This window comes from Solanum pennellii, chromosome 9 (genome assembly GCF_001406875.1).
Source record: "Solanum pennellii chromosome 9, SPENNV200".
NCBI classification, from domain to species: Eukaryota; Viridiplantae; Streptophyta; class Magnoliopsida; order Solanales; family Solanaceae; genus Solanum; species Solanum pennellii.
In genome coordinates this window covers 77,633,930-77,659,565 of record NC_028645.1, presented here as the reverse complement: position 1 = coordinate 77,659,565, position 25,636 = coordinate 77,633,930, and the positions used below count along the sequence as shown (strand labels likewise).

General features: G+C 32.8%; 2 protein-coding genes across 2 annotated transcripts; one reads left to right on the top strand and one right to left on the bottom strand.

Annotated features, from left to right (window-relative positions):
• Nucleotides 1-4,543: 4,543 nt before the first annotated feature.
• LOC107030591 (probable indole-3-pyruvate monooxygenase YUCCA10) lies at nucleotides 4,544-6,422 on the top strand. Its single transcript, XM_015231857.2, has 4 exons — nucleotides 4,544-5,222; nucleotides 5,310-5,549; nucleotides 5,633-5,755; nucleotides 6,085-6,422. Exons 1-4 carry the CDS (start codon nucleotides 4,590-4,592, stop codon nucleotides 6,253-6,255), a joined length of 1,167 nt encoding a protein of 388 aa, XP_015087343.1. The 5' UTR covers nucleotides 4,544-4,589; the 3' UTR covers nucleotides 6,256-6,422.
• A 752-nt stretch (nucleotides 6,423-7,174) lies between these two features.
• LOC107031381 (protease Do-like 2, chloroplastic) lies at nucleotides 7,175-25,334 on the bottom strand. The gene is made up of 21 exons (XM_015232727.2): nucleotides 25,095-25,334; nucleotides 24,368-24,547; nucleotides 23,757-23,807; nucleotides 21,720-21,793; nucleotides 20,387-20,450; nucleotides 19,044-19,088; nucleotides 16,582-16,689; nucleotides 15,882-15,959; nucleotides 15,102-15,168; nucleotides 14,823-14,881; nucleotides 14,254-14,353; nucleotides 12,135-12,214; nucleotides 11,133-11,189; nucleotides 9,394-9,497; nucleotides 8,908-8,995; nucleotides 8,735-8,820; nucleotides 8,585-8,609; nucleotides 8,427-8,498; nucleotides 8,074-8,124; nucleotides 7,885-7,945; nucleotides 7,175-7,801 (listed from the first exon to the last, which is right to left on the bottom strand). The coding sequence occupies exons 1-21, from the start codon at nucleotides 25,260-25,262 to the stop codon at nucleotides 7,554-7,556; spliced, it is 1,866 nt and encodes a 621-aa protein (XP_015088213.1). The 5' UTR covers nucleotides 25,263-25,334; the 3' UTR covers nucleotides 7,175-7,553.
• Between the last annotated feature and the right edge of the window lie 302 nt (nucleotides 25,335-25,636).

Below are 25,636 nucleotides of genomic sequence, written 5' to 3'. Positions count from 1 at the left end.
GTCTTTTTAAAATTATAAATGCAGAAACATACATACAAAAAAGGAAATTATTCTTTATTCTCCAATTATTTTTGTGGGACCTTTTTTCTTATTATAGAGTATGAAAAACAAAATGTCCGCTCATTAATTTAGAACAAATGATCTTTTTCATATCTTAATATTAAAATTGTTATCTATCGATAATTGTAAAAAGAATGACACATATAAAAAAAATGAAGTTACCAAGGTAAAGTAGGTGAATTTGTCCTTATTCGGGTAGTTTCTTAGTGTGTTCTAATAAAATAGACTTTATATTTCGAAGGACTAAAATATGAAAGATCTGATTAAAAATGAAAAGTACTTATCATTCATCCTAATCCACGTATATATTTAGTTTTTTTTATTATTTATATGAAATCAACTTATTTTGTCGATTGGATTAATTTTAAACTCATCTGTTTATTCTATACTTTAGACCATTTATTTATGATAATAACAAATTATCAATAATGTCTTTCTCTTCACTTTCTTAATGTTTGGATAACATGCAAATATTCCTATCTAATCAAGAATATCAAATTATTAAAAAGAATATATTTATTTGCTCAGAAGAGATTTTTATAGTGTAGTCTAAAAATTAAAATAAACTGCAAAACAAATAAAAATATTATTTACTAAACAATTATCGTCAAAATTAAAAAGATCCATCAAAATTTTACGAGAACAAAAGTAGACGTTTTTAAGTTTAAAATTATATACTGATTTTATAAAATAGACAAATATTATTATACATCTCAAAATAGTATAGCAAACAACTGAAATAATACAGTGGACGATTATTATTAAACATAAAAATTAATTTTTAAAATTTAATATTTCGTAAAACTTCAAACAGTAACACATAAATTGAGACAGAGAAATATCAGCTCGTCAATCTTAGCTTTATGTGGTCTAATAAATTCATTAGGATAAAGAGAGGCGTGTGTCGCTGAAATTATATATTCATAATTATACACATTCCTTTTTATGCATGGTTCTCTTTTGATTAATTCTTACGGTATATTGAATGTCAATAAATACTAGAGTTTGAAAATAACATTAAAATATTTCAAGGATTATATACTTAATTATAACTAATAACTAAAAATAGGGGTAGAGTTAAAAGTAAAGTTTATTTGTTTGGGCTAATTTGGTACATTAAAACCTAAATCATGTACATGTATTAGTATTCTTTTTAGGAAATTAATTGCATATACAGGCTATTTAAATCTTATATGTTTATACTAAAAGAAAGTATAAATTTCAAAGTAAATTAGGTTTAGCAATATAAAAATTATATTCGTATGTTATAGTTATAATTCGTGTAATTGCGCTTCATAACAAATTTTATGTTTGCTATGGAGCATTTGTATAAATCATTGGTAGCTTCTCATTTGCACAAATCATTGACTGCCTCTCATTTGTATAAATAGCTAGTAGTCTCTCAATTTAATTTTATGTGTTTTTAGATCTGCATAAAATTTGAATGTATACAATTAAATCGAAATAAAATGTTTGTATATTAAATCTCTCACTCACTTCATACAACACAAATTATATACATTGCAATTTGTATAATTTGTGTTTGTATAAAACGAGAAATAGAGAAAGGCAAAAGAGAACTGGTAAAGAAAAATATGTATTTGTATAATTATATAGGACGAAAATATATAAATTTGTATTTGTATATACATTTTCTGTTGCTTTATACAAACACAAACACAATTTATACATTTGTGTTTATTTAAAGTGAGAAAGACGAGGGAGATGGCGAGCGAGATTCCTTTGGGAGAGAGGCGAATGATAATTGTTTGTTACGCGTTACAATTAAATCAAACTTTGGTTATAACATTTAATTTGAATTAATAATTTGCTATTTTATAAAATTTTTTCTAAATTTTTAAATCTTAACATACTTTTTCCTCTCACAATAACTTATTAATTCCTAGTAAATTTTGTATTATTTGAATTTTCTTATACAAAAATCATTAATTACTTATAGAGATTCCGTAAAAATATTTTAGCACTATTAATTCTACGCACTAACCTTTACTGGACAACCATAACAGACAATGATCATCTCTTTATCCACTATGGCCATCTAACATTTATAGTATAATTATTATCATTAGCTATTACCATCAACCAGATAACCACCGTTACATAGACGCAACCACCATCTACATGTTTAAGATTGTTGCAATTTATGTATAAGGAAAAACGAATGTATTTTGATTTCTGATGATAATATGATAATACAATAGTTATTTTGTCACATCAATAATAGAATTGTTCAGTGGAATGAAATATGTCCAAGGTTATAGGTAGGGGTGTACACAACCAAATTAGTTTGGGTTTTTCAAATACCAAATTAAATTATCTGTATCGGACTTTTGAATTTATAAACCAAATCAAATTAATAAAACTTGGATTTTTCAACTTTGGGTTTTTTCGGATTTCTTCGGGGTTTTCACGTTTTATTGGATTTTTTAGTTTTTCGATAAAGTATTCATACAAACATATAATTAACTTGTACTTCAAATATTTCTTTAGTTCTATCAAAATGCAACTATCTACGTTATCTCTCAAGAAAATAACAAAAAATTTGATATGATTAATGACACTAAAATATCCAACAAAAAATAATAATAATAAAAATAGCGTAAAACAAATATTGCAAATTATTAAGTCATAATGAAATTGATCATAATTTAAAGTACTAAATCATGCTAAAATAAGTTTAGTAAGTATTAGTTACATTACTAAATAATAAAAGAAAGTAAAATTAGATCATATATTCTAAACTGTCTAAATCTATGTAAAACTAAAAAAAAAATATTTAATATTATTGTCATTCTTGGTGTTGAATTGATTTCTTTTTGCATTAGTATTAATATGATTTTTGTTTAAACTTTATTATAATTACCAACACATATGGACTATAATCTTTATTAGATCATTAAGAATTCTAACTTCCCAACATGAAATAAATATATTTAAAGATAAAAACTATGAAAAAGTATAAGTGATATTTAAATTTTTTTATCAAAGTAAGTATTTTTACGTATAAAATAAAATTTTAAAATTTTATATATAATGTTGGGTTGATTTGGTCTCGGGTTTTTTTTTTTTAGTTGAAACCAAACCAACCCAAAAATAATTGGGTTTTTTTTCCAACACCAAACCAAGTCAAACCAAATCACTAGTCGGGATTTTCTTCCGTTTGACTCGATTTGCGGTTTGGTTCGATTTTCGATTCGATTTTGTACACCCCCAGTTATAGGCATATGAGCTACTTCAACTGGTCATTTAATCCGTGCTATTAAATGTAATTAGTCACATATATAAATTAATCGATCAATTCAATTTATGCATATGACTAATATTACATTTTTTTACTAGCACGGATTCTTACTAGCAATTTTAGGGGGAGGAGAGACTAGAGTTCTAGTAAGAATTAGTCATGTGTACCAATTGATTTTGCCACGGGTGGCGGTGGTGGTGAGAGAACTGAGAAATAGTAAGAATTAGACGTTGGATTTAATGAAATCTTGTTCTAACTAAGCAAATCTAATTACTATTTTCTTGTAAGAAAGTGACCAATGAAATAAGTATTAGGAGTTGAGTTTAATTGGTTAAACAAGTGAGTATAATATTGAGTTGGATATAATAATTAAATTAAAATTTTAAATTTAGTAAGTGGAATAAATATAAATATTTATATAGGCATGCCACGTAGGTACCAAGTAGATGCCACATAGGATAGGATGATAAAAATAGAGATACGAGACTTAACGGTCCAAGAGCAAATGACAAGGATAAATATATCAAAAATGAAAGATAAATATGACTATTTTTCATTGAGTTTATAAACTCAACAAATATTATTAGACATACTAAAATACTATAGTAGACAAGTAAATGGAGGAAGTGTTAATTAAATTTTAATAAGTGTTTTGCTAATATAAAAATTAACTTCTAGAAGTGTTTGAATTGACTTAAAAGTCGGCTGAATCTACTTTTAAGTCAGTTTTTAACTTTTAGAAGTGTTTGAGAAATATAAAAAATACCATAAAATAAATAAAAAATGACTTAGGATTAGTTACGAAGTGTTTGCCAAAGTAAAAAAAATGACTTAAAATAAGTCAAAAATGACTTAAAATAAGTCAGAAACCAAAAGTAGATTTCTCCTTACTTTTTATTTTTTTAATTAAAAATCATTTAAGTTTGACTTTTTATTTTTGATTTATAAGTCAACATTAACACAATCTACCAAATCAAACCAAAATTTAAAAAAAAATAGGAAAAGAAAAATAAATAAGTCACCATAAATTAACACTAAAATAGTAAAAAAAATTAGATTTTCTACCAAATCAAACCAAAATTTAAAAAAAAGGAAAAGAAAAATTAACAAGTCACCATAAATTAACACATAAATAGTCAAAAAATAATAATAAATTCTAATGACTCTAAAACTGTCCTTTAGTATACTTCCATGTATATATATACACACATATCCCTCATCTTTTTTTTCTCTCAACACCAACAAATTTTCTTTCTCAATTTTAGTCATGGCAACATTTGATAATCATGTAGAACAACCTATGGTTATCATTGTTGGTGGTGGGCCTGGTGGTCTTGCTACATCTGCATGTCTAAATAAATTATGTATACCAAATCTCATTCTTGAAAAAGAAGATTGTTACTCTCCTATGTGGAAAAAATATTCTTATGATAGAGTTCATCTTCATTTGGCTAAACAATTTTGTCAACTTCCTTTGTTTCCTTTCCCTTCTTCTTCACCAACTTATGTACCAAAAAAACAATTCATTCAATACTTGGATGACTATGTTACTCATTTTAACATCACCCCTTTTTACAATAGAAATGTTGAATTTGCTAAATTTGATGAATTTGCTGAAAAATGGAATGTTAAGGTTAGAAATGGTAATTCTGGTGAAATGGAAGAGTATTTTTGTAAGTTTCTTGTTGTAGCTACTGGTGAAGCTAGTTACCCTTTTATCCCTGATGTTCCTGGATTGACAAGTTTCACTGGAGAAGCAATTCATTCTACTCAATACAAGAATGGTGAAAAGTTTAAGGGTAAAAATGTCCTAGTTGTTGGTTGTGGAAATTCAGGCATGGAAATTGCACTTGATCTTGCTAATAATGGTGCTAATACTTCAATCATTGTTCGAAGCCCGGTAACAGAATCAATTAATTTTGTTTTATATATTTTTTCGTTATATCATTCTTCTGTCCTAAAATTTAGAACTCAAATGCGTCTACAGATGCACTTGATATCAAGAGAAATGGGATATTTGGGGCTGATGTTGTTGAAGTACAAAGTTGCACTTGGAGTGGTTGACACTATAATGGTGATGTTAAGCAAGTTGATGTATGGAGATATAAGCAAGTATTATGGTGTGAAAAGGCCAGAAGAAGGACCATTTGCTTGTAAAGTTAAGTATGGGAAGTATCCTGTTTTTGATGTGGGGACTTATCGAAAGATCAAGTCCGGTGAAATTCAGGTAACATAAACTGTTTGACTCTCGATATTTGATCTGTATCACTTACTCTTGTTCATGATTAAAAAAAAATATGATGGTGACAGGTGTTACCTGCAATGAGAAGCATAAGAGGAAATGATGTTGTGTTGGAAAATGGTAAAATTCATCAATTTGATGGTATTGTTTTTGCTACTGGTTTTAAGAGAACTACTCACAAGTGGCTTCAGGTAAGTAACTTATTTTGTTTTATATTCTAATGATAATAATAATAAATTGTTTTCTTTGTTGTGTCTTTTTCCTCTGTTTTCTAGTTTTGTTTTTGAAGAAAATGACAATAAGTTCAGATGAACTAAATTTCAGTCAGATAATTACACATATGATCACGAAATTTTACTCACTATATTTGTGTAGTCTTAAAATTTATAATAAAAATGAACTTTTTCGATACAACAATAAAGTTGTAGACGATTTTTGTTTCAATGAATAAACATCACATCACATAAAGTTCAGAGGTAGAGCCAGTATTTGAACTTGACTATATATGTTTGTTTCATAGGGAGATGATTATCTATTGAATGAAGATGGATTACCAAAGCCAGAATTTCCACAACATTGGAAGGGGAAGAATGGACTCTATTGTGTGGGGCTATCAAGAAGAGGACTTTATGGGATTGCATTTGATGCTCAAAACATAGCCACTCATATCAACTCTCTGCTCTCTGAATAATTATTTGTTGCTTTTGTTGAGTGAAAGTTTTTAGTCTTAGACATGAAGGGATGTTAATGTTGGTTAGTTAAATTAAAATATGAGATCTATTTTCTATGTAATGTGAGGGTAAAAATTTATTATCTCTTTACAATTTACATAATAGACTTATTTTGCTTAAGAGTCAATATATATGTCAACTCTTTTCTTTGGTTATATACATACCATGCTTCATATTTACCCAAGTAAAATACACCTCTAATCAAAATTTCTCCAAGAAGTATATGTTTAACGCATGTGTGTTGTATAGTCAAGTTTCTTGCCAGACACAATTGACTTTGAATCAATATAAACCTTAGTAGATCGTGAGTCTTGGTTCTTAATTAGTGAAATCACCAAAAAGGAATTTCACTAATATCGTATCAGGTCAACATATGAATAGAGAGAGTATATGTATTGGAAAATTCTTCATCTACAAGTGATGGAAGTTATTTCTTAACCATGAGGTTGTTCAACGATACGTGATTGTTAGTTCGATATCTGTATCAGAACCCGACTAATCCAAATTCACTGAGCAACCCCTTCCGATTGGATTGTCCACACATGAAAACTGTCCAAAACAGGTTGAGCATGTTCCACAACTTAAACTGAAAACCATATGAATGGCTTGTTGAAAAAACAATATTGACTATTGGAAAATTCGATAGGGAGTGCTTCCCCCCGAATGAGGCCTTATACGAGGCATGAATCCTCAGAATAGTCAGACTCCAACGAGCGTACCTTCCCTTAACCTTAATCATACTTAAAGATATGAAACTAGATACTTAAAGCTCACCAAAAGGTTCAAACCTTGCTTTGATTCTACCACAATTAGAAGAGTAGTCCCTTACTTTTTAAGATAAGAACGTGAAAAGACCCTAATTCTACCAACCAAGTCCAGTCAAATAAACTAAGTAGACCTTAAAAATGTGAAACTAATGTTTCTAACAGTTTCTTTCCTCCTTGGAATGATGTTTTACATAAAATGGATTACACATCCTATGGATTACATCAAGTCAATTTCTCTAACATCCTTCTTACACGTGAAAAAAAATGTGTACCTGGGGACATTTTTGTCGTTCACTTCATTTGTATAGAACATTATCCACGCTCAAGGACAATCTTGCAACAGCTTTGACAAAGGAGACAGCAAACTAGAACACCTGCCATACAGATTCCGCATGGTCAATCTTGCCTGATCATCTGTGTTCTTTTTCCTGTGAAGTATGAAGGAACAATGGTCCAAATGAGAAGCTTGAATTGAACTTCACATGTCATGATCAAGCCCAAAGAAGCCCATCATATCCAAATTCTGAATTAGAAACTGGACTATCACCAAACTCATGTTGATCAGTTGCTTCATATGGTCCAATAGAATCAACATATGGCTCCAAGAGATCCGATGATCTTTCAGCCGGAATGCCATAGTCTATAAGAATACTAGATGACGCAGACGAGGCTGCCTCCCTTTCTAGAGCAACCAGAAAGTTGTCTTCAAATTCAAACACTAGATATTTATCCTTGCAAGCTGCGTGAATATACAAAATATGAGCATTTTAATGACTGAGTTAGAGAAACAAAGCTCAAATGATTATCTATTCCAACACTTACAATCCACTAGATGAGCTAAATGGTGAATGTTCTTAATTCGAGTCCCATTCAACTTTAAGACCTGCCAAGAAATTGTTTTTGAGATTTCATTCAAGATATATGAAAATGATATTTTGATGTTCACGCCAATTATTCTTATTGATGGAACTCGATTAGGATTATAAAATTGAAGTGGAAAAGTTAACTTGCCTGCTCATTGCTTAAATCCTCATACCCAATATTCACTTCATTTGCCAAGACCTGCAAGTAAAATTAACGATCAACAACATATCATTTCTTACTTAGATTTAACCTGTCAGCATCATAAAGGAGGTGGCATTGGGAAAGCTAGTGAACTAGGCTTAAGCCTATTTACCCATTTTTTCACTGCCATGACATCATATTTTTACCTAATGTTTTATTCTCTGGCTCAGGGCTGGGTGTGACCAAAGTTTCAAGTCATATATGCAAAATAGTAGGTGGCAGATTCACTTCTGTTTTTCTTTACTTGACAGAGTAGCTGCAGATTGATTGTCAAAAGCTGAAATTTTATCTGAATATACCTGTGATAGTATGACAATCTGTTCCCCTTCAAACTTTGCAAAAGAGTATCGAGCCTTTATCAATAGTTTTAGCTGAAGAATTCAAAGAAACCAGTTAAATTAAATCAAAAGGGGAATGCTTGTTAATCTTGTGAGCAGCACCCATTTGTTACACTCACCCCTATGGTATCTTCACATTCTTCCCTGACAAAACAAAGAACAAACAATTGCTTTAAGGGATGAGAATTGGTAGACCAGAATATATTTGAGTGATATCGGAATGCTTTCCCCATCATTAAGAAAATGTAAGGATATCTAGTAAAACTTACTCTATTAAGGGTTCGGATAGAGGTGTAAACACCAAGCCAGCAACTATTAGGTATGAAGGTTGACCGCCTTCTATGTGATAAGGAACCTATAGATGATAGCAACAGATTTAAATCAATCATACAGTGATTTACGTGATGACGCCAATGAAGAAACTAAGTGTCCAGTGACATACCAAATGCACACGTGGCTTCAAAACTGCTTGAACTTTCAGGAATTCCCCAGCTCTAATAATACCAAGTTCAGCTACATCACCAGTGAACCTGAAGAGTACAAGGCCCTTGTTAACATATAAACAGGAATAGGAGCAAACTTCACCAAGAGGTATGGGCAAGGAGCATGAGGAAACTCAAATTATGCTAAGGATTCAGTGGATTATGTGCATTGACCAATATACAGCTCAAGGTCACCGAGAAATAGAATAAGAGCAAGGATGTTCCAATTTAACCCTGATTGTATAGACAATGACAATGATCCCACTAGCCAAGGAAAAATCAAATGATGCAAAAAGCAGAGCAACATCAAGGCAGTGTCTTACAAATTGGTATTACCACTTAACAAGCAGTTCCAAAGTTAGCCATTCAAACTGAAATGAAGTGAATAATTTTTGTCAACATAGAATTGTGCTTAAATACAAATCTAAGAAGTAATTAAGTTTTACTTTTGACTGATGAGATAGCGAAACGCAATGCGTTCACTTGATCGAAATGGCACTGTCCCTTCACACCCGACACGAACACCATCAAAGCTAACAATCACGTCGCCCTGAAAAGATGAACAAGGTATTGTTAAACTATGTGACAATACCAAAATACCGTCCTAATGATAATAGAAAAACGAAACCTTCCAAAGAGACAGGTACACACAGATGTGAAGTAGGTAGGACTAAGTACTAACTAAAATGGTCAAACATACACTATACTCTTCATCTATAAGTTATTAAGCTGGTCCTGGGACAATACCTATATCCATTTGTAACATGATCCCCCAACTCAGAAAGGATACTCCTGTCTAATTTCGCGTTCTCATAGCGTGATCTTCGTTTTCCCATGAGATCACTTATGAGTTGTAGAAACACATCTATAGTGCACCATCAAACTCCAAAAGGATATTTATATACAACATTCTCGTGAAATCCATCTTCACTTTTAAATGAGAGCTTACTTATGAATAGCAGAAATTACATCCAAGCGCATGTTTATCAATGTTGAATGACATAATACAAATGGTACGACTGGAGCCCTAATCCATAACTTTCTCAAGGACTATACTGTGGATGTTGTAAAGGGAGAAGGAAGGATCATTAATTTACTTATTGCTAAACCTTTTTCTTCAAGAAAAGGATTAGCCAAATATGAAAAAATAATATTTTCTATTAGGCAATAAAAAAAACAATTATGGCAAATGTTTTATCCTTCCTCCAAGAAAACAGAAAATCCAATTACGGTAAGAAAATCAGTACAAGCACTTAAGGGTTACTCCCTCTGTCCTAATTTATGTGATTTACTTTCTTTGTTAATCAGTCCCAAAAAGAATAGAATGACACATTTATATATTAACAGTTTAACTATAAAATGTCTGTTTTACCTTTAATCTTTTATTTTTTTTTATTAAGTAGATTCATTTCAATGCATCAAGAAAATGCAAGCTTTACAAGAATAGATCAGTTAAGCTCACAAAAAAGAAAGGTTTGTAGCCTCTTTCTTAGCTATAGAGCTAACAAAATCCAAAAAGAGTTTTAAATTATTTCCAGGGGTAAGTTTGGACCAACTAAAAAGGCTAACTAGACATCTGCCTCGCAAAAGATCTCTAGAAGTTGAAATTTCATCAAAACATTTTTTGTTCCTCTTTGTCCATAAACACCAAAAGTAAAATTCCATCAATATGTCTATTTTACCCTTAATGAAATGATTTTCAGCCACAGAAATTTCTATCATTCATTTTGTATTTTGGAACACAAGTTTTAAAAGTCAAAATTTCTTTCTTAAACTCAATGTTGAGTCAAACTACCACACATAAAATGGGACGGAGGGAGTAATACATTAAGTTAATTGGCAGACATGAATGAGAAGCAGTAAAACAACCTAGAAACTATCATACTACAGTTTTATGCCAAAAATGATAAGACTTCTATTTTAAGCAATGACTTTCAACAAGCTTCTCATGAAAAACAACTCAATTTTACGTTTCTAAGGTACACATCAATCTCTCCCTTCCCATTCAAACATCATTTCTACTCATGGTCCTTCCATCCATTAATGGTTATAAGTTCTGAGGACATTAATAAGTAATAACAGAATGAAATAGTACACTGAAATGTCTTTAAGAGCAGAATCACACATAAAGCAAAATATTTAGAAAGTTAGAAAAGACTCGTGAACAGTAATATATGGACGGTACCTCTTTCACGACATTGCTAACATCAGAAGTAGGCTCAATTTTCCGTACGAGTACGCCCTGCAAAACCAATTACACATCATGTATTAAACAAGGGCGTCTAGAGATTAGTGATTAACCTCTCCACACAAATTTATCAACAGAATTTATATTTGACACTCTCAAACACATGATCAGCCAAGGTATCTTCAGTTGAAAAATGCATACTAGGTTTTCTTTCAGATGAGGCGTAAATTAGAAAATCTGATATGGATTCAGTTGACAGGTTATTAAATCAACTACTGTCATGATTGACCAATTTGAAGGAGTAGACACAACGATTCCTTCAAGAGATCTGGAGACGTCACAGAAGAGGATATTATTGACGATACTCAAACAGGATATTTCCAATCTTTCCATTCAAGAAAGCTCAGTTATGTGTAGAAAGATGTTGGCTGGAGCCCGGGGGATTCATCATCAAGAAGAGCTATATTTGCTCAGCTCAATCCCTACCATGAAATAAATTTTCCCAAATTAACAGCCTAATGACACTTACTCTATTTTCTTTAAATTACTTTGCTACTGGCTGTGTAACTGAAGATGAATGTTTTATTCAATTATACACTTTTTTCTATCATATATAAGGCCTTAAGGAAAGATTTACTGAATTCTAGCCACGACAACCCCCTTTCTATCTCTTTGTAGGAACTTAACCACTGGATCCTTCCTCCACTCTCACACAATTGATGTTGCTGCAGAAACCATTTCCACTCTAGTACTAACAAAGTTGATTGAGGAATTATAGAGTTCTACTCGGAAACAAGATCAAACGAACAGCTAAATAAAGAAGAAAATGGTCTTGTTTGCTTCAAAAATATGCCCCTCCCACCCTCCCTCTCTTCTGCTACCTCCACAAAAGAAAATTACCGAGAAAAGGATAAGGAACTCCAGAAAGAAAGATATATGTTATAAAAAGCTTATGCAACTAATGTGGACTTCTTTATATATCTAGGTACAAATCCAGACCTCATTCGAAGGAACTCTTAAGCAGGCACGTAGTGCTGGATTCTCCAATTTTTGCAACAATACCCCAAGGCAAGGAAAACCTGAAATCACAATACTGTTAGATAAGCTATTGAAAACCTACAAGCAAATAAGCTTCCAAATCATATGATGCTCTGGTAGTTCTTTAACGCATAAGGAAGAGACTAACAAATTAGATAAACAATTGTACTGTGCTGCAGCTTTTGCAAAAGAAAGAAGAAACAAAAGAAGCTTTGCGGGGGCGAGGGGGTTATTATGGCAATTCTGTAAAATTGGCTCAAGTGATGATTCTTTCTTTTATTCTTTTTCTTTTTTTCGTTAACTAGATATTTGGCTGGCAGATAATCTTTAGACTTCCAAAAACAACTAAATGCCAAATTCACTATGCAATAATGTCGTTTATAAATGAATATACTCCAAAATAATGAAGAACAAAAATAGGCACCACATAAATGAATTGTGTATGGTTTTTTAATTTTTTTAAGAAAATGAATAGATGGTTTGCAGTCAACTATAAAAAAATCAAACAAATTAATAACTAGTAAAACAATTTACCAATTAAAAGTTTGAAAGTTACAGGTTAAAACTTCAGCCTATGTTTGACATAATTATTACAGCCATGCAATTGGCAGGAACCATAAGAACAAGCAAGAATAAAGTAGCACTAGTTTCTTTATTGTTTTGAAGGGTCACAAACCACTACATAGTAGAAAGATTTACCTTTGTGCTTAATAATTAAGATTTAAGAGCAGCAAACATAAATCATAATAAACGAAGTCATCTTTTGTAATAAGGCATTGAGGAAAAATAATGGCCCAGCTCGCCTCCTGCCCTCCCACCCCTTCTCTCTCAGAAATTGAATCTCAGTTGAGGCCCTTTATCTTATCGAAAATAACGAAGGCATTTGGAGAAAAAGGGTCAAATCATTTATTATCGGTGTGCATTCAGACACAACTCTTCTATCTTTAAAGATGAAAAGTTAAATACTAAGAAACTACATAGAAAGGAATTATGAATCAAAATCATTTATGATTATAAATATCTAAGAAATAAAACGTCTTAGTAAAACATAAAACTCTTTGCTTGCTCTAAATGTGATATGTTGTATAGAAAGGGCACATGGAGTACCGACTTTTTAAATCTTTTAGCAAAAGAACCCTCATAAACCCACCCTTGCTTATCTTGTAGAACCAAGAAGCATCAGAGCTTGCTTCTAGTCTAGATAAACGTCCATCCATGGTCAGAACTGAAATACTTGAAAAGGAATCATGAACCAAAATCATTTTTATTATAAATATTTAAGAAATAAACATCTTAGTAAAGATGAAAACACTTTTCTTGGACTAATTGTGATAGTGTTGTATAGAAAGGGGCACATGGAAAACCGACTTTTGAAATTCTTTAGCAAAAATCCCTCATAAAGCCACCCTTGCTTATATTGCAGAACCAAGAAGCATCAAGATAAACGTCCATGGCTCAGAAATGAAATGCTTAGGTCCCTCATTTGCAACCTACCCTCTGAAAGGCAGACAACATCACATTCTCTCAATGTAGGACACTTTAATACCCCTCCCCCCATGCCTACAGCTAGACATTGGGAGCGTAAACAATTTAACACGCCCAACAATTGAGTAAACCAAGAATATGGGTAGGTCTGGCTTTGATACAATGTAAAGAAAATAGACTTTGGGCCTAATTCAACCCAAAAGGCTAACTCATAGGCAACGATTGCTCAAAACCTTAAGGATACAATAACCCATTTCCTCAATGTCGGACACTCTTAACAAAAAGTAAGTTAAAAACCTTAATTGAAGTCTTCATTTGCAGGTTCTGAATAGGTCAGTGTTCTTTCCAAACTTCAATAGAATTTCAGATATTTAGGTTGGCGCATGTAAAAGACTAACCACAGGATTCAAACCCAAGCGGTTTGACTTGAAAGTTCTTTCCCTGTTACTCACCCAGTGGTCAATAGGTGTCATTTTGGAAAATCAAAATTCATACCAAATTGAAAAAGCAATTGGAAAAATGTTTGCAGAATCCTAGACATTTAGGTAATTTTCCAACATAGAATACATTTTTCCAAAAAAGGAGAGAGACTCACCACTGTACTTCCCGTTCCTTTCGTAGTCTTCCAGAAAATGAGACACTACCATAGCTGGGATAACATAACCAATATTCTCAACGTCATCTGACCTGTAAACCTAAAGGACTCGTCGATGTGAAAACATATACCCTAAAGAAAGCACAAACTTGCAAAAGAACCTGATATAAAACATAGAATCCAGAGAAGAAGACACAGCAGTTTGTGAAGAAGCAGCACGATGATAACAATCTTTTTCAGCAGGGAATGCAAAAGAAAAATTTGAACTTCTAAAGTCGAACATGTCTCACGAAAATATTCCAAGAAGTAAAAAAAAGAGTATTAACGATGAGCGCAAGATTTCGAGCTAGCTTAAAAAATTGCCTTTCACAACCAATGATTATAACAGTAGCGTAGAATGACGAACTAAGGCAATTAAGTAGACAAACAATTTGAAACTTGAAAAGCAAAAGATGCACTCGAATTTTGATAAAGACATTATATTTTACAGACCAAATGGTAAAATCCAAAAAGAAGCCAGAATTTTATTAACATGACAAGAGCATTATCAAATTCTGATAAGAAACTACCTGAAATGCCACTCCGATGCACTCTCCATCATCATTGAATGCAGGGCCCCCACTATTACCTAAAACAGTTGCTATTAGTAGCAGAAACTACAGTAAAGCAAGAAAGCAGAGCCCCGTAATCCTCGTACAAGCACATGCAAGAAGTTATTAAACAAGTAAGAATTTCTTTTTCCTTAATTTTTTTTACAAGGTATAAACAAGTTATATTAATAGGAGCAAATTAATGGGGCATGATTAGTGCTTTATAGGACTAGCCATATCATCAATGTCCATACTTACCAGGATTTATTGCTGCATCTATTTGAATGCCCAGAAGCTCAGATGATCCATGAGCATATGATGTGACCTAATGATGAACACCAATATATGAGTTAAGCATTCAACATTTACGAGAACAGTCAAAGGGAAGATTGTCTTATTTTCAAACAATTTCCTCTATATATATACATATCAACTCAGAACCAACTCCAAGGAAGCTGCTAGCACTTATAAGAAAGTGGGCAATATAAGAAACAAAACAATAAAACATAAAAGAAAAATAAAATGGAACAAAAAGTACTTATCACAAAGAAGAATGAATTTGCCTGCGTGCCTAGCTTCCATCAACAAGCTAAATTGATGAAGGCCATTGATGAAATCTCATTTTGCCCGTTGACTATGTAATGATATAAAAAGATTTTGCTCATTTTAGTTACTGCTGAGGAACCTCATCTATGGTCAACGAACTGCTTTAAGTATATGTTCAAGCTAATTGCTTCTATACCATACAATAAATTTTGTGAAAACCGTGTACTATCTATGGAGGCTCCAGAGTCCAGAGTAAAGATTTCACAGTTCTTCAAACTCTAGCTGACCATTACTCTTCAAAATTGATGAGGTAAGAGAAATAGCAATCATAACATGCTTTCGAGATGGTTTACCCAGAAATGACAACTGACCAGCACTAGTGAGTAGAGCAACACAAACTTTCAATGAAGATAAAAAGGTTCAGTCACTGCCTTGTTTTACAGATAAATTTATGCAACACTAAACTGAAAACCAAACAATACAAACACAAACCTCTACTCTTGATACCACCCCTTTTGTCACAGAAATGGTATCTCCTCCAAGTGGATAACCTACAACAGTTACAGCATCCTGCAAGTCAGAAGTAACTTCCAGCTTAAGAATGACACCTCTATAGATTGAAACAGAACAGGACAGATTTAAGTTTGGGTACTAAAAAAGAAGTCAAGAATTCAACTAAGATTCAATTAAATACAGCAATTTAAGAAGAAGATAGTAGTTCAGCAAACTTAAATAAAATTTATACACACACACAACTATGGCACTAAGTGGCATATATACACACGCACAACTATGGCACTAAGTGGTTTTTACACTCGTTATGAGCCAGAAACTATTCCTAAAAATTTAGCAAGTTCTCCGAGCAAATATTTGCAAAATTTCATGTAGATTTACTATTCTTACTTGTTACCAAATAATTGTATTCAAGGAAAAACTAAGTGTCAACTACTAAATCTTCAATTGAAGCCTAACATAATATAAAACTGCTGGCATAATAAGACACAGAATCATTCATATTAGGAAAAATCTCAATCTGATTATAGGACATTGGCAAATCCATTATATATTTCTCCAAAATTAAGTTTGATTGGTAAACGTTGCATGTAACAAATTAACATAAACGAGAAAGAATATCTTGAAAAATACATGCTTGGCACCAGAACTGATCTGTACAGATGAATGTGAGACAAACCTGCAGATGAGGCAAGTGTCCAAAGCAGAGGGGTTCAGCTCCTTTCCAGAAGTCCTTGCTTTCCACAGATAGCAAGGCTATGTCACACTCCACTCCTCTAGCTAGAACCTGCATCAATAGATGTCAAAATCAAGCACTAAAACTCAACGACATTTTAGCACTTCTGACACGACTTTCATCTAACAACACTAATCTTCTCGGTGGATCTGGCTTATGTGGTCATCTCTCACTTAGCTTCCGGTTTTCAACAACATAAAAGAAATCTTGTTAAAGATTACTCCTGGAACCAAAAACTGATTACATTATATAAAGTTAGATCCAACTTTTCATCTATAGAAACTAATTTTCCAATTATCTGCCTAGACTCACCTAGTGATTCTTGTTAGAGAGGGTCAAAGTGCCACATTGATTGGGAAATGGACTGGTGGTCTACTTATATGGACTTGGGCAGTGGTCTACTTATATGGACTTGGGAAATCCTCCCCTCATGAGCTAGCTTTTGGGGTTGAGTCAGGATCAGGTGTCATATTTTTATATGGTACCAGAGTTAGGTTCATTCTCGACTAGGCTCTCGGTCCAAGCTCCAGTTGGGCCTGGGCATGAAGGGGGTGTTAGAATGGGTCAAAGTCTCACATTGATTGGGAATGGACTGGTGGTTTACTCATATGAACTTGGGCAATCCTTCTTCATAAGCTAGTTTTGGGGGTTGAGTTGGTCCAGGTGTGCCATATCTTTACAATTCTCAACATCATTAAAGAGTCTTGTTATGAAATATTCATACCAACTTTTTGTTCCATATAATCTAACAATTAGCAAATTCAATTTATTGTTATACTTACAAAAGAAATAACCTATTGAATTTATTTATTTTTGATAACTAGGAGGGACCTATTTAATTAATCTACAATTGTTCGAAATAGAAAAAACATTCAGGAGCTCCCAGAGGAGGATTTTTGAATATGCAGAGGATAAGGAATGGGCACACTGATAACGAGAAGACTGTAGTTCTTTTTTTAAAAAAATATAGCACAAGACCTAGTTGAAACATAAACTTCTAAGCAGTAGTTAGCACCTAAAGCTGAGGCACAGTCTTAACGCAGACAACTTCACCACAGCATCGTGTTTACACTCAAATAATAAACAACTAATTTTAGCTTGTGACTAAACCACATTGAAAAGAGTAAAGAAAGTCCGTTTGGTACCTATTTTCACATCCAGTATGGTTAATTAAAGATAAAAATTCTATGCTTTATTTTCTCACATTGTAACTATACAGAATCTGGAACTACGCCACTTCATCTAGGCATTGATAAAAATTGATTCTTTTGATCAAAGAGCTCAATTGAAGCTCCACAAATTTAAGAGAAAATAGAAAGTTTTTATTCTTTAGCAACATGTTACTTTCCATAAACATAAAATTCCATCTTATAAATAAAATATAATGCCAAATGCAATTTTGAAGAAATTAGCTGGGAGCTCCAAATTGATGTTCCAACAGACGGGAAATGTTCATTATCAACTAACTAAACTAACCCAATGAGCCCATGGTAATCGGGTTTAGGGCTGTTCATGGTTATGGTTAACAACCAAACCAAACTGCAATCCGAACCAAACCGATTAAAAAAAAATCGATATCTGGTTTAGTTTGGTTAGGTTTGATTTTTAAATTTTGAAAACCGATAATATTTGGTTTGGTTTTGGTTTTACTAAAACAACCGCAAAAATAACCAAACCGAACCGATAAATTAGATATATAAATTTTATAATTATTTATATATTATTCATAAATAAATTAAAAATATTTTGTTAAATTTAATTAACTTAAGGCTTTAACTTTACCATTTTTTCAAGCCTAACACTTTAGCCAAGGTATAACAATCTCAAATCCAAGTCCATCAAAATCCATTTTAGTCTTCACTTACTGTACTTCACATAAAATAGTCACACTTTATCTTAAATAAATCACTTTGTTCTTGTAATGATAACTCTAATATTGCTTAATTGCTTGACTGAACCGACATTAGTTTTTCTGTAAATCGTTCATGTACTTGGTATTTGTGTCTATCGAGATACGTACGTCCTCAAAAAAATTATTACTTTCAAACCGAATAAACCAGAAAAACTGAACCAAACCGACAATAACCAAAACCGATGGTTATTTTTTTCGTTTGGTTTGGTTTTAGAAATTTAAAAAACCGACTAAATTGGTTTGGTTTTGATTTAATCAATATCCGATCCAAACCGAACCACGAACACCCCTAATCGAGTTAATTGGGTTGGGTCACATTTCCTCTTACCAGACCCCAAACAGAATGTCTAGGTTTTAGATCAGCAAACGGTTGAGCTGAGTATTTTTTTTTTATCTACCACACCAAGTTTGCATCTTTCATACTTCTACCAATTAAAAAAGAAGAAGATTACCAGGTAATATAGGCATTCACAAGTTAACATGAAAAGCTTACCTTGGCAACATATTTAGTGTCATCTCCCCTTCTCTTCACTTTAACCTGCCACCAAAAAGATACTTCAGCTAAAAGTGCATTTTTAAATTTACATATACTAAAGAAATTAATAAAGTGTGGGCAAGAAAAAATTTCAAAACTTGCAAGAGGTCTCCTCCACTTATGACTAGCAAGTAGAGAACACTGAATAATAAAAGTAGGGCTCGAAAATGGATGACGATTTGTCCAAATTATCCAAAACGATGGATTTTCACGTGGTGATGTGGATTAGGTGGGATATATTTTTCTGGTTTAGATAACCCAAATGTGACCTGTTTAAGTTTCTTTAAAGCCATCTTACATTTCTCTAGACTTAGTTAAATGCCTCAACTTTCTTTTTATGTCTAGTTCCTGTTGAATGAGTAGTCCCAACACCCCTATCATGTAATTAGAGAGAAAAAGTGCACCTAAATTTTCATTTTTGCCACATACTGTTTCCATGCATTTAGATATCCTTAACAGCAGCTTTTGACCAAAAAAAAACGTTGCCTAGGATGAAAAACTACAATAAAGTTCAAAAACCTAGAAAAGAAGTCCAATCTCATATTTTGTGGAAGGCACCATGCAAAGCCGAAAGAGTAAATAAGACAGATTGCAAATTACTTCTTCTCTTCCACATCTTCCAATCTTTTTCTCTTCTATAACAACTTATTTGTAGAAATATAACCAAAAAAAGTAAGTTATCCTTCACATATTCACTTTTTACAAAAAGACGAATAAAAGTGAATGCCAAACATTTTCCCCAAAATCCAGTACCAATCTAAAAGTAAGCCTTGATCAGAAGACCATGGTTCTGGATAACATAGACATGCTCTCGACCTAGAAAAAGAACCGTTCACATAACAAAACAGAATAACGGAAGCCTGGTATTTGAGAATGACCAAAAAAGTTCCCCCTTCTAGTGGGGAAAGCACATATGATGACCCTACCACAAAAGAAAGTCTAGCATATAATTGGAGAAGGATAGAGGATTGGCCTGTCATTCACTGAATTCCAAACCTTGTGCCATTAGCCCTTCAGGATTTCTTGGTAATCAGAAAGGAAAAATATTATGATTTAGCAGTCCTAATAATCAATTCTCATGACACCATTTGCTTTAGTTTAAGGGCGTTGTATTATATAATTAAGAAAAAAGTTTTCTAGAGAATAAGTTTCCATTATGATAAAAAATTGTTATTCTAATAAAAGCAGATTGAGAAAACTTCAGCTTTTCTTCCATTTAACGAAGAAAGGAGGAGACAGAAACAGGCACATAGAAGCCAGTTAATGGGAATATTGTCTACATAGCAAAGGCGAGACTTTACCTGGGTACCATGTTCAACACAATGAGCATTCGTCAGGAGTTTCCCGTCACCAATCATGAAAGCACTGTACAAAGAAAACAACAGTCAGAATTGTGGACAGTCCCACTCCCTCTTCAAAAAGATGTAACAGATACACACATAACAGTGAATAATTGTACAAACCAGCAATTCTTCAGAAGTAATTAACGGGAACCAACTAAATCTCAAGACCCATGGTTAATATTTCTAATAGTTAATAATTTCTTGAAGAAACGTACTTGAGATTCTTAATTTACCACAGGAGAACACATGCATTGTCAGATGTATCAACATAACTCTAATTAATATACATCCAATACATTTTATTAATATGAAGGAGATAATTTCAACATACAAACTGTATTCAAAAAGCAGAGATCATCATTCAATAACATATTTCTTTACAAAATATTACTTACAAAGAGCACCCAATCTTTTAAACTAATTGATATCTCGGAACTGTTCCAATTTTTTACAAATAGCAGGAATTGCACATGAATGCTCTCCTCATAAGTACAAAAATTAACTTTATTTGTATAAGTGACACCAAAAACCTCGTCTATACAGAAATATTTTCAACCCCTTATAACTACAAATATGATATAGCATAACCAAAATATACTTTTTCTACAGGCATATGTAAAAGATTTTTTTTTTTTTGAGAAGGTAACGATTATGTAAATTATTTCAACTGAAATTCGTTTCAACGGTCATCCTATTATAATATATGCAATATGCTAAGAAAAATTTTAGTTGATGCTGCAATAGTCAATATTCCCTCCACCCAAATTTTTAGATGACACCATTTCCATCTTGGGACATCCTAAAATGTTTGACATTATTACACTTACAATACTATTTTATACTAGTATCACAACTTTCAGGAACTTAAAATCATTTGATTATATATGTTACAATTTTGATGTGGTTTTTTCCTTATGAAACTTACTTTCAACCAGTCAGCCTATATTTTCTTCTACTACCACTAACATAACAATTAAATCAAACTAATATCTTAAACTCTTCGTATAATCAAACACTTACCATATAAAATGGTATGGGGAGTGAAATTTTCTTGAGATAATTTGTTATAACAAGTCAATGAGTTAATCTTTATATGTAGATTTTTCAATAGGCACAATGTTTGTATGCACCAATCCCACAGAAAATTCTGTCTTCTATGTATAAGTTGGCAATATAATGGGAATCGAAGCATTTAGGCCCAATCGAAAACTACTCTTTACAAGAAATTTTACTTTTTTTCTCACAACTTTTAAAGGAAGTACTAAAGTTGAGAGAAGCTGGAATTGCATGCCTTCCAGTACTTGCAAATTGCCTTTGTTTCTGCCACGGGAGGGAATAATCTGGAGCAGTGTGTGTACAGAAAACCTAGAGATAACATGATGGAGAAGGAAAAAGTGAGTCCATTGCTTTGTAAAATTATCAAAATCCAACTGCACGTGCCAATATATGTGATATAACTATTCATATGTGGTTTACGAGCTATTGCTTAGGAGCGGGGTTTTACCCTGCGCACCCAAAAGGTAGAGGCTGCGGGTTTCCCTTCTCATCAAAAAATAACTATTCATATTGTTGATATACCTTCTGATGCCAAAAAAATTTGACATTAATTGTTTATGGAGGTCTAGGAACTCTACGCAACATAACAGCAGAAGTATATAGAAGTCAGTAGTTAGTTTCACATGATACATTTACATAATCTTCCAATTGGAAGAACTAAACCATTTAGTTGTAAAAAGATCTGTTCTAGGGAAGCACAAGACCATATATCTTTAATGTACCGCCCAAGACTTCACAATTTATTCTCAATCTAAATAAAATATCAAAATGCAAATTACTTTCAAATGAATAAATCAATCATATGGCTTATATCAAAATAACGGCCAGAAGGGCCAGTCATGCACTAGCTGAAGGTTATTGGTTTTGTTCAAGACCAAAATCATATTTTTTGGCAGTATCTAATTTTTGTCCAAACCCAGTCCCCATAGGGCTAAACAGAATGTTCAGGCCCTTATTTTTTGGGATGGATTAGGCAGGTTGAGTGAGGTCCCATCCCATGGACAACCCTAACATTAGGACTGTAGACTCCCCAAAAAATTCTTTTGCTATGTACAGACCAACTATTTATAGGAATGGAACTGGTCTAGGTGAGCTTTGGAATTGGCCTCCCCTATATCAGCCCTGACCCACTCTACTATGAGTTTCTGTTTTTAATAAAATTGACCAGCCCACCCCCCTCACATGATCTATCCGTAACTCCTTGTTCATGTCCTTTTTTAATTCTCTCTTTTAAGCCCCAAACATTTTTTCTTCAATATCATTTCACAGAAATCATGTTAGGAAGCTATTCAATAGAATAAAACATGGCCTAAACAATAATAAATGATAGAGCCTAAACATATCTAATGCAAATATAATGATATGGACATCAATTCTTTTGACTCTAAGAAATAGCTTCATATTTAATCGAAGAAATCATAGAAAAGTATTTATATTTTAGACCAAAGCAAACAAAACCTCGATGCAAGCAAGGTGAAGAAACACATGTTGAGAACCTCAAGCATTTACAAGTGTTTAAGGTGAAAAGAAGGATAGAGCAGTAGATCTAAAGGAATCATAATCTACATTTTATGTCTTCAATAATGTCAATACATCCTGCCTGTCCTTCACTCCCTTCATTAAATTGGCAATCATTGACAGATTAAATAGAAGTATTTTAAGTGAGTTATGATCAATTTCCTCTATGCTTCCAATATGTTCATTAACTCAATGGAGTTATCTCTGATATTTCACAGTACATAGAACTATAGAATAGTTAACTTTTTAAAATATTTGAGAAGTTAGTGCTGGCTTTTAGACCTTAATGCCAAAATATTGAACTTACAAAGATTGCAAGAGCTACCGAAACATACAAAATAGGAGCCACCAACAGTTCTTTTTTAGACTAGCATACAATATTTAGATCAGATTATGTTGTTCTCTATGCGTACATAACCATTTATGACTTGGGCATCAGATAACAGGAATGCAGTCTCAACTCCTAAACACAGCAATGAAGAGATCACTGAGCGAGGATGAGCTGGGCTCAACAGCTTGCTAGAGGTTCAGTAGCAAGGAGTATAGAATGTGGGTAGGAAACTAGGAGCTAAAGGATATATTTGGTAGGAGTTACAGGTTCAATTCTCCACAGATAATAATCGTAGAAAGGGGGGAAACAGATAAATTTCAGTAAAACAATTAGTGAAGTGGAAAAGAAATATTGAGCTACAAAGAAGAGGCCTCAAAAGGAAATGAGCACAACAAAAATAATGTCATTTAACCACGTATTTACCTTCACAACTGCATTGAGAAAAGGTGCATCTTCAATGAAACCAGTTTCTACCTGGAAAGAAATCAACTAAGATAAAGTGGTATAGAACAACTGAAGACACTGTGTGACTTCCTTTTGGGACATGATAAAGTGGAAAGAACTTACCAGCACCAAAATAATATAATTCGATGATACAACTGTTAAGGATTAAAAAACAAGTGAATGGAAGCAAAACTGAAAGAACGTAGATGTATCAATGTCCAAGTGAACTTTGATCTTTTCCATGAGAACATCCCTATGACTAGAAAAAATCAATCTCAAAAATATCGCTGCTGTTTTCTAGCACAGAAAAATACAGTTAAGGGCGCACAAACAAAAAAAGTAGAAGAAAATGCATATGGCATCCAACCAGGCAAATTAATGACTCATATGTGCAGATCCAAAACAAAGCTGTGTGATCAAAACTATGGAAGAACCAAAGCATAAGAAGAATAAAGAGGCTTTTCAGGTTCTCAACTCCCACCCTTCCCCTGTCACCCTGCTATTTCTTCTTAACAACTATCATGAATGAGAAAGAAAAAAATGACACCAAGACAACACAAACAGAAGAAGTATTACGACGGTCACCGTACCTGCGGCTCCTTTGACTCAAATGGAGCGCCCTTTCCTGATCCTTTCCTCTGCAGACCAGAAAATTTAAATGCAGTTGATTTAGATCGTCCCGTTTCATTTTTACTGCTTCTTCCATCATTATTTGCTAAATGTCTTTCGTCTTTTGATCTCCATATGAAGTTCTGTTTACCACCTGCTTTCTGAATCCATAATTTGCTTGTTAGATAAAATCTTAACTCAGGAACAAAAAAAAATACCTTTTCCCTAAATTAGAACAAAGTAATGTGACAAGCCGCACTGCCACAAGTATTAGAAAACACGAACTCATAAGAGCAATTTAAGCTGTATTAATCATCAAACAACAGCAATTGGGTATCTATTTACCTGCTATATCTTTTTTCATTCAAGTTACTGATAAAATATTGTGAATTCCAATTTTTCTAATTATCTACACAAGCACTCATATGAAACCCAAAATCATGAACTTATCTTCATTTGTCATTTTTTGCACTAACCTCGAGACTTATAATATTAGTAATTCCTACGAATTGCAGTCTTGCATACTCAATGGAAAGAGCAAAAGGAGTAATGTCAAATTCACAAACCAACATGTGTGCTTTTTCAAAAAAGTGAAGTATCAGAAACGCAATAAAAAGACCTGAGATTGGGAGCAGTCGAAATTGAAATGAAATAAGTAATAAAGACAATGGTTAACTGGAAATAGAGAAAACGAGAGATGCAATTTACCTGTGAAGGGGGATGATGAGGAGAAGATGATGACTTTTGATGTACAGCTTTAGGAATAAACAAAGAAGGAGGTGGTCTTAGGGAGGTTGAGGGGCGGTGAGATGTTAGAAAGGAGAGTGAATTGCCGGTGCCGGTACCGGCAGAGAAGCAGCAGGTTGCAGCTGCCATATTTATGCAATGGAGAAGAGAGTGAAGATGGACTGTTTCCTTATCCGCTATAAAGTAAATACTAATGTAATTATTCACAACCCTTTTGCTATTGTAGGTTTGAATTTAATTTTGAGGGTGATTTTTGGATCTAAACTAAAGTACTATATTAGATCACTTATATCGTTAGTTATATTTTGAGATTAAAAATGACTTTGTCTTATTTTAAGAGATACTAAATGTCCTCAAGAGTTAACATCTCAAATTTTTATTGATGTGGTAAATTACGTGGAACTAATTCTTCCATTTAAATGTTGCCAACTAGAATTCATACAAAAAAAATATACTTTTAGCGGCGACAATAGTCGCCACAAAAGCCCAGAATATTATAGCAA

Coding starts and splice junctions, on each gene's coding strand:
- LOC107031381 (XM_015232727.2), bottom strand. CDS start 25,262: ATGGCAGCTGCAACCTGCTGCTTCTCTGCCGGTACCGGCACCGGCAAT. Junction 21,794..23,756: donor TTCTCAATGCAGTTGTGAAG/GTAAATACGTGG, acceptor TGTTATCTCTAG/GTTTTCTGTACACACACTGC. Junction 8,499..8,584: donor AATGTGAAGATACCATAGGG/GTGAGTGTAACA, acceptor TGAATTCTTCAG/CTAAAACTATTGATAAAGGC.
- LOC107030591 (XM_015231857.2), top strand. CDS start 4,590: ATGGCAACATTTGATAATCATGTAGAACAACCTATGGTTATCATTGTT. Junction 5,550..5,632: donor TCAAGTCCGGTGAAATTCAG/GTAACATAAACT, acceptor TGATGGTGACAG/GTGTTACCTGCAATGAGAAG. Junction 5,756..6,084: donor CTACTCACAAGTGGCTTCAG/GTAAGTAACTTA, acceptor TTTGTTTCATAG/GGAGATGATTATCTATTGAA.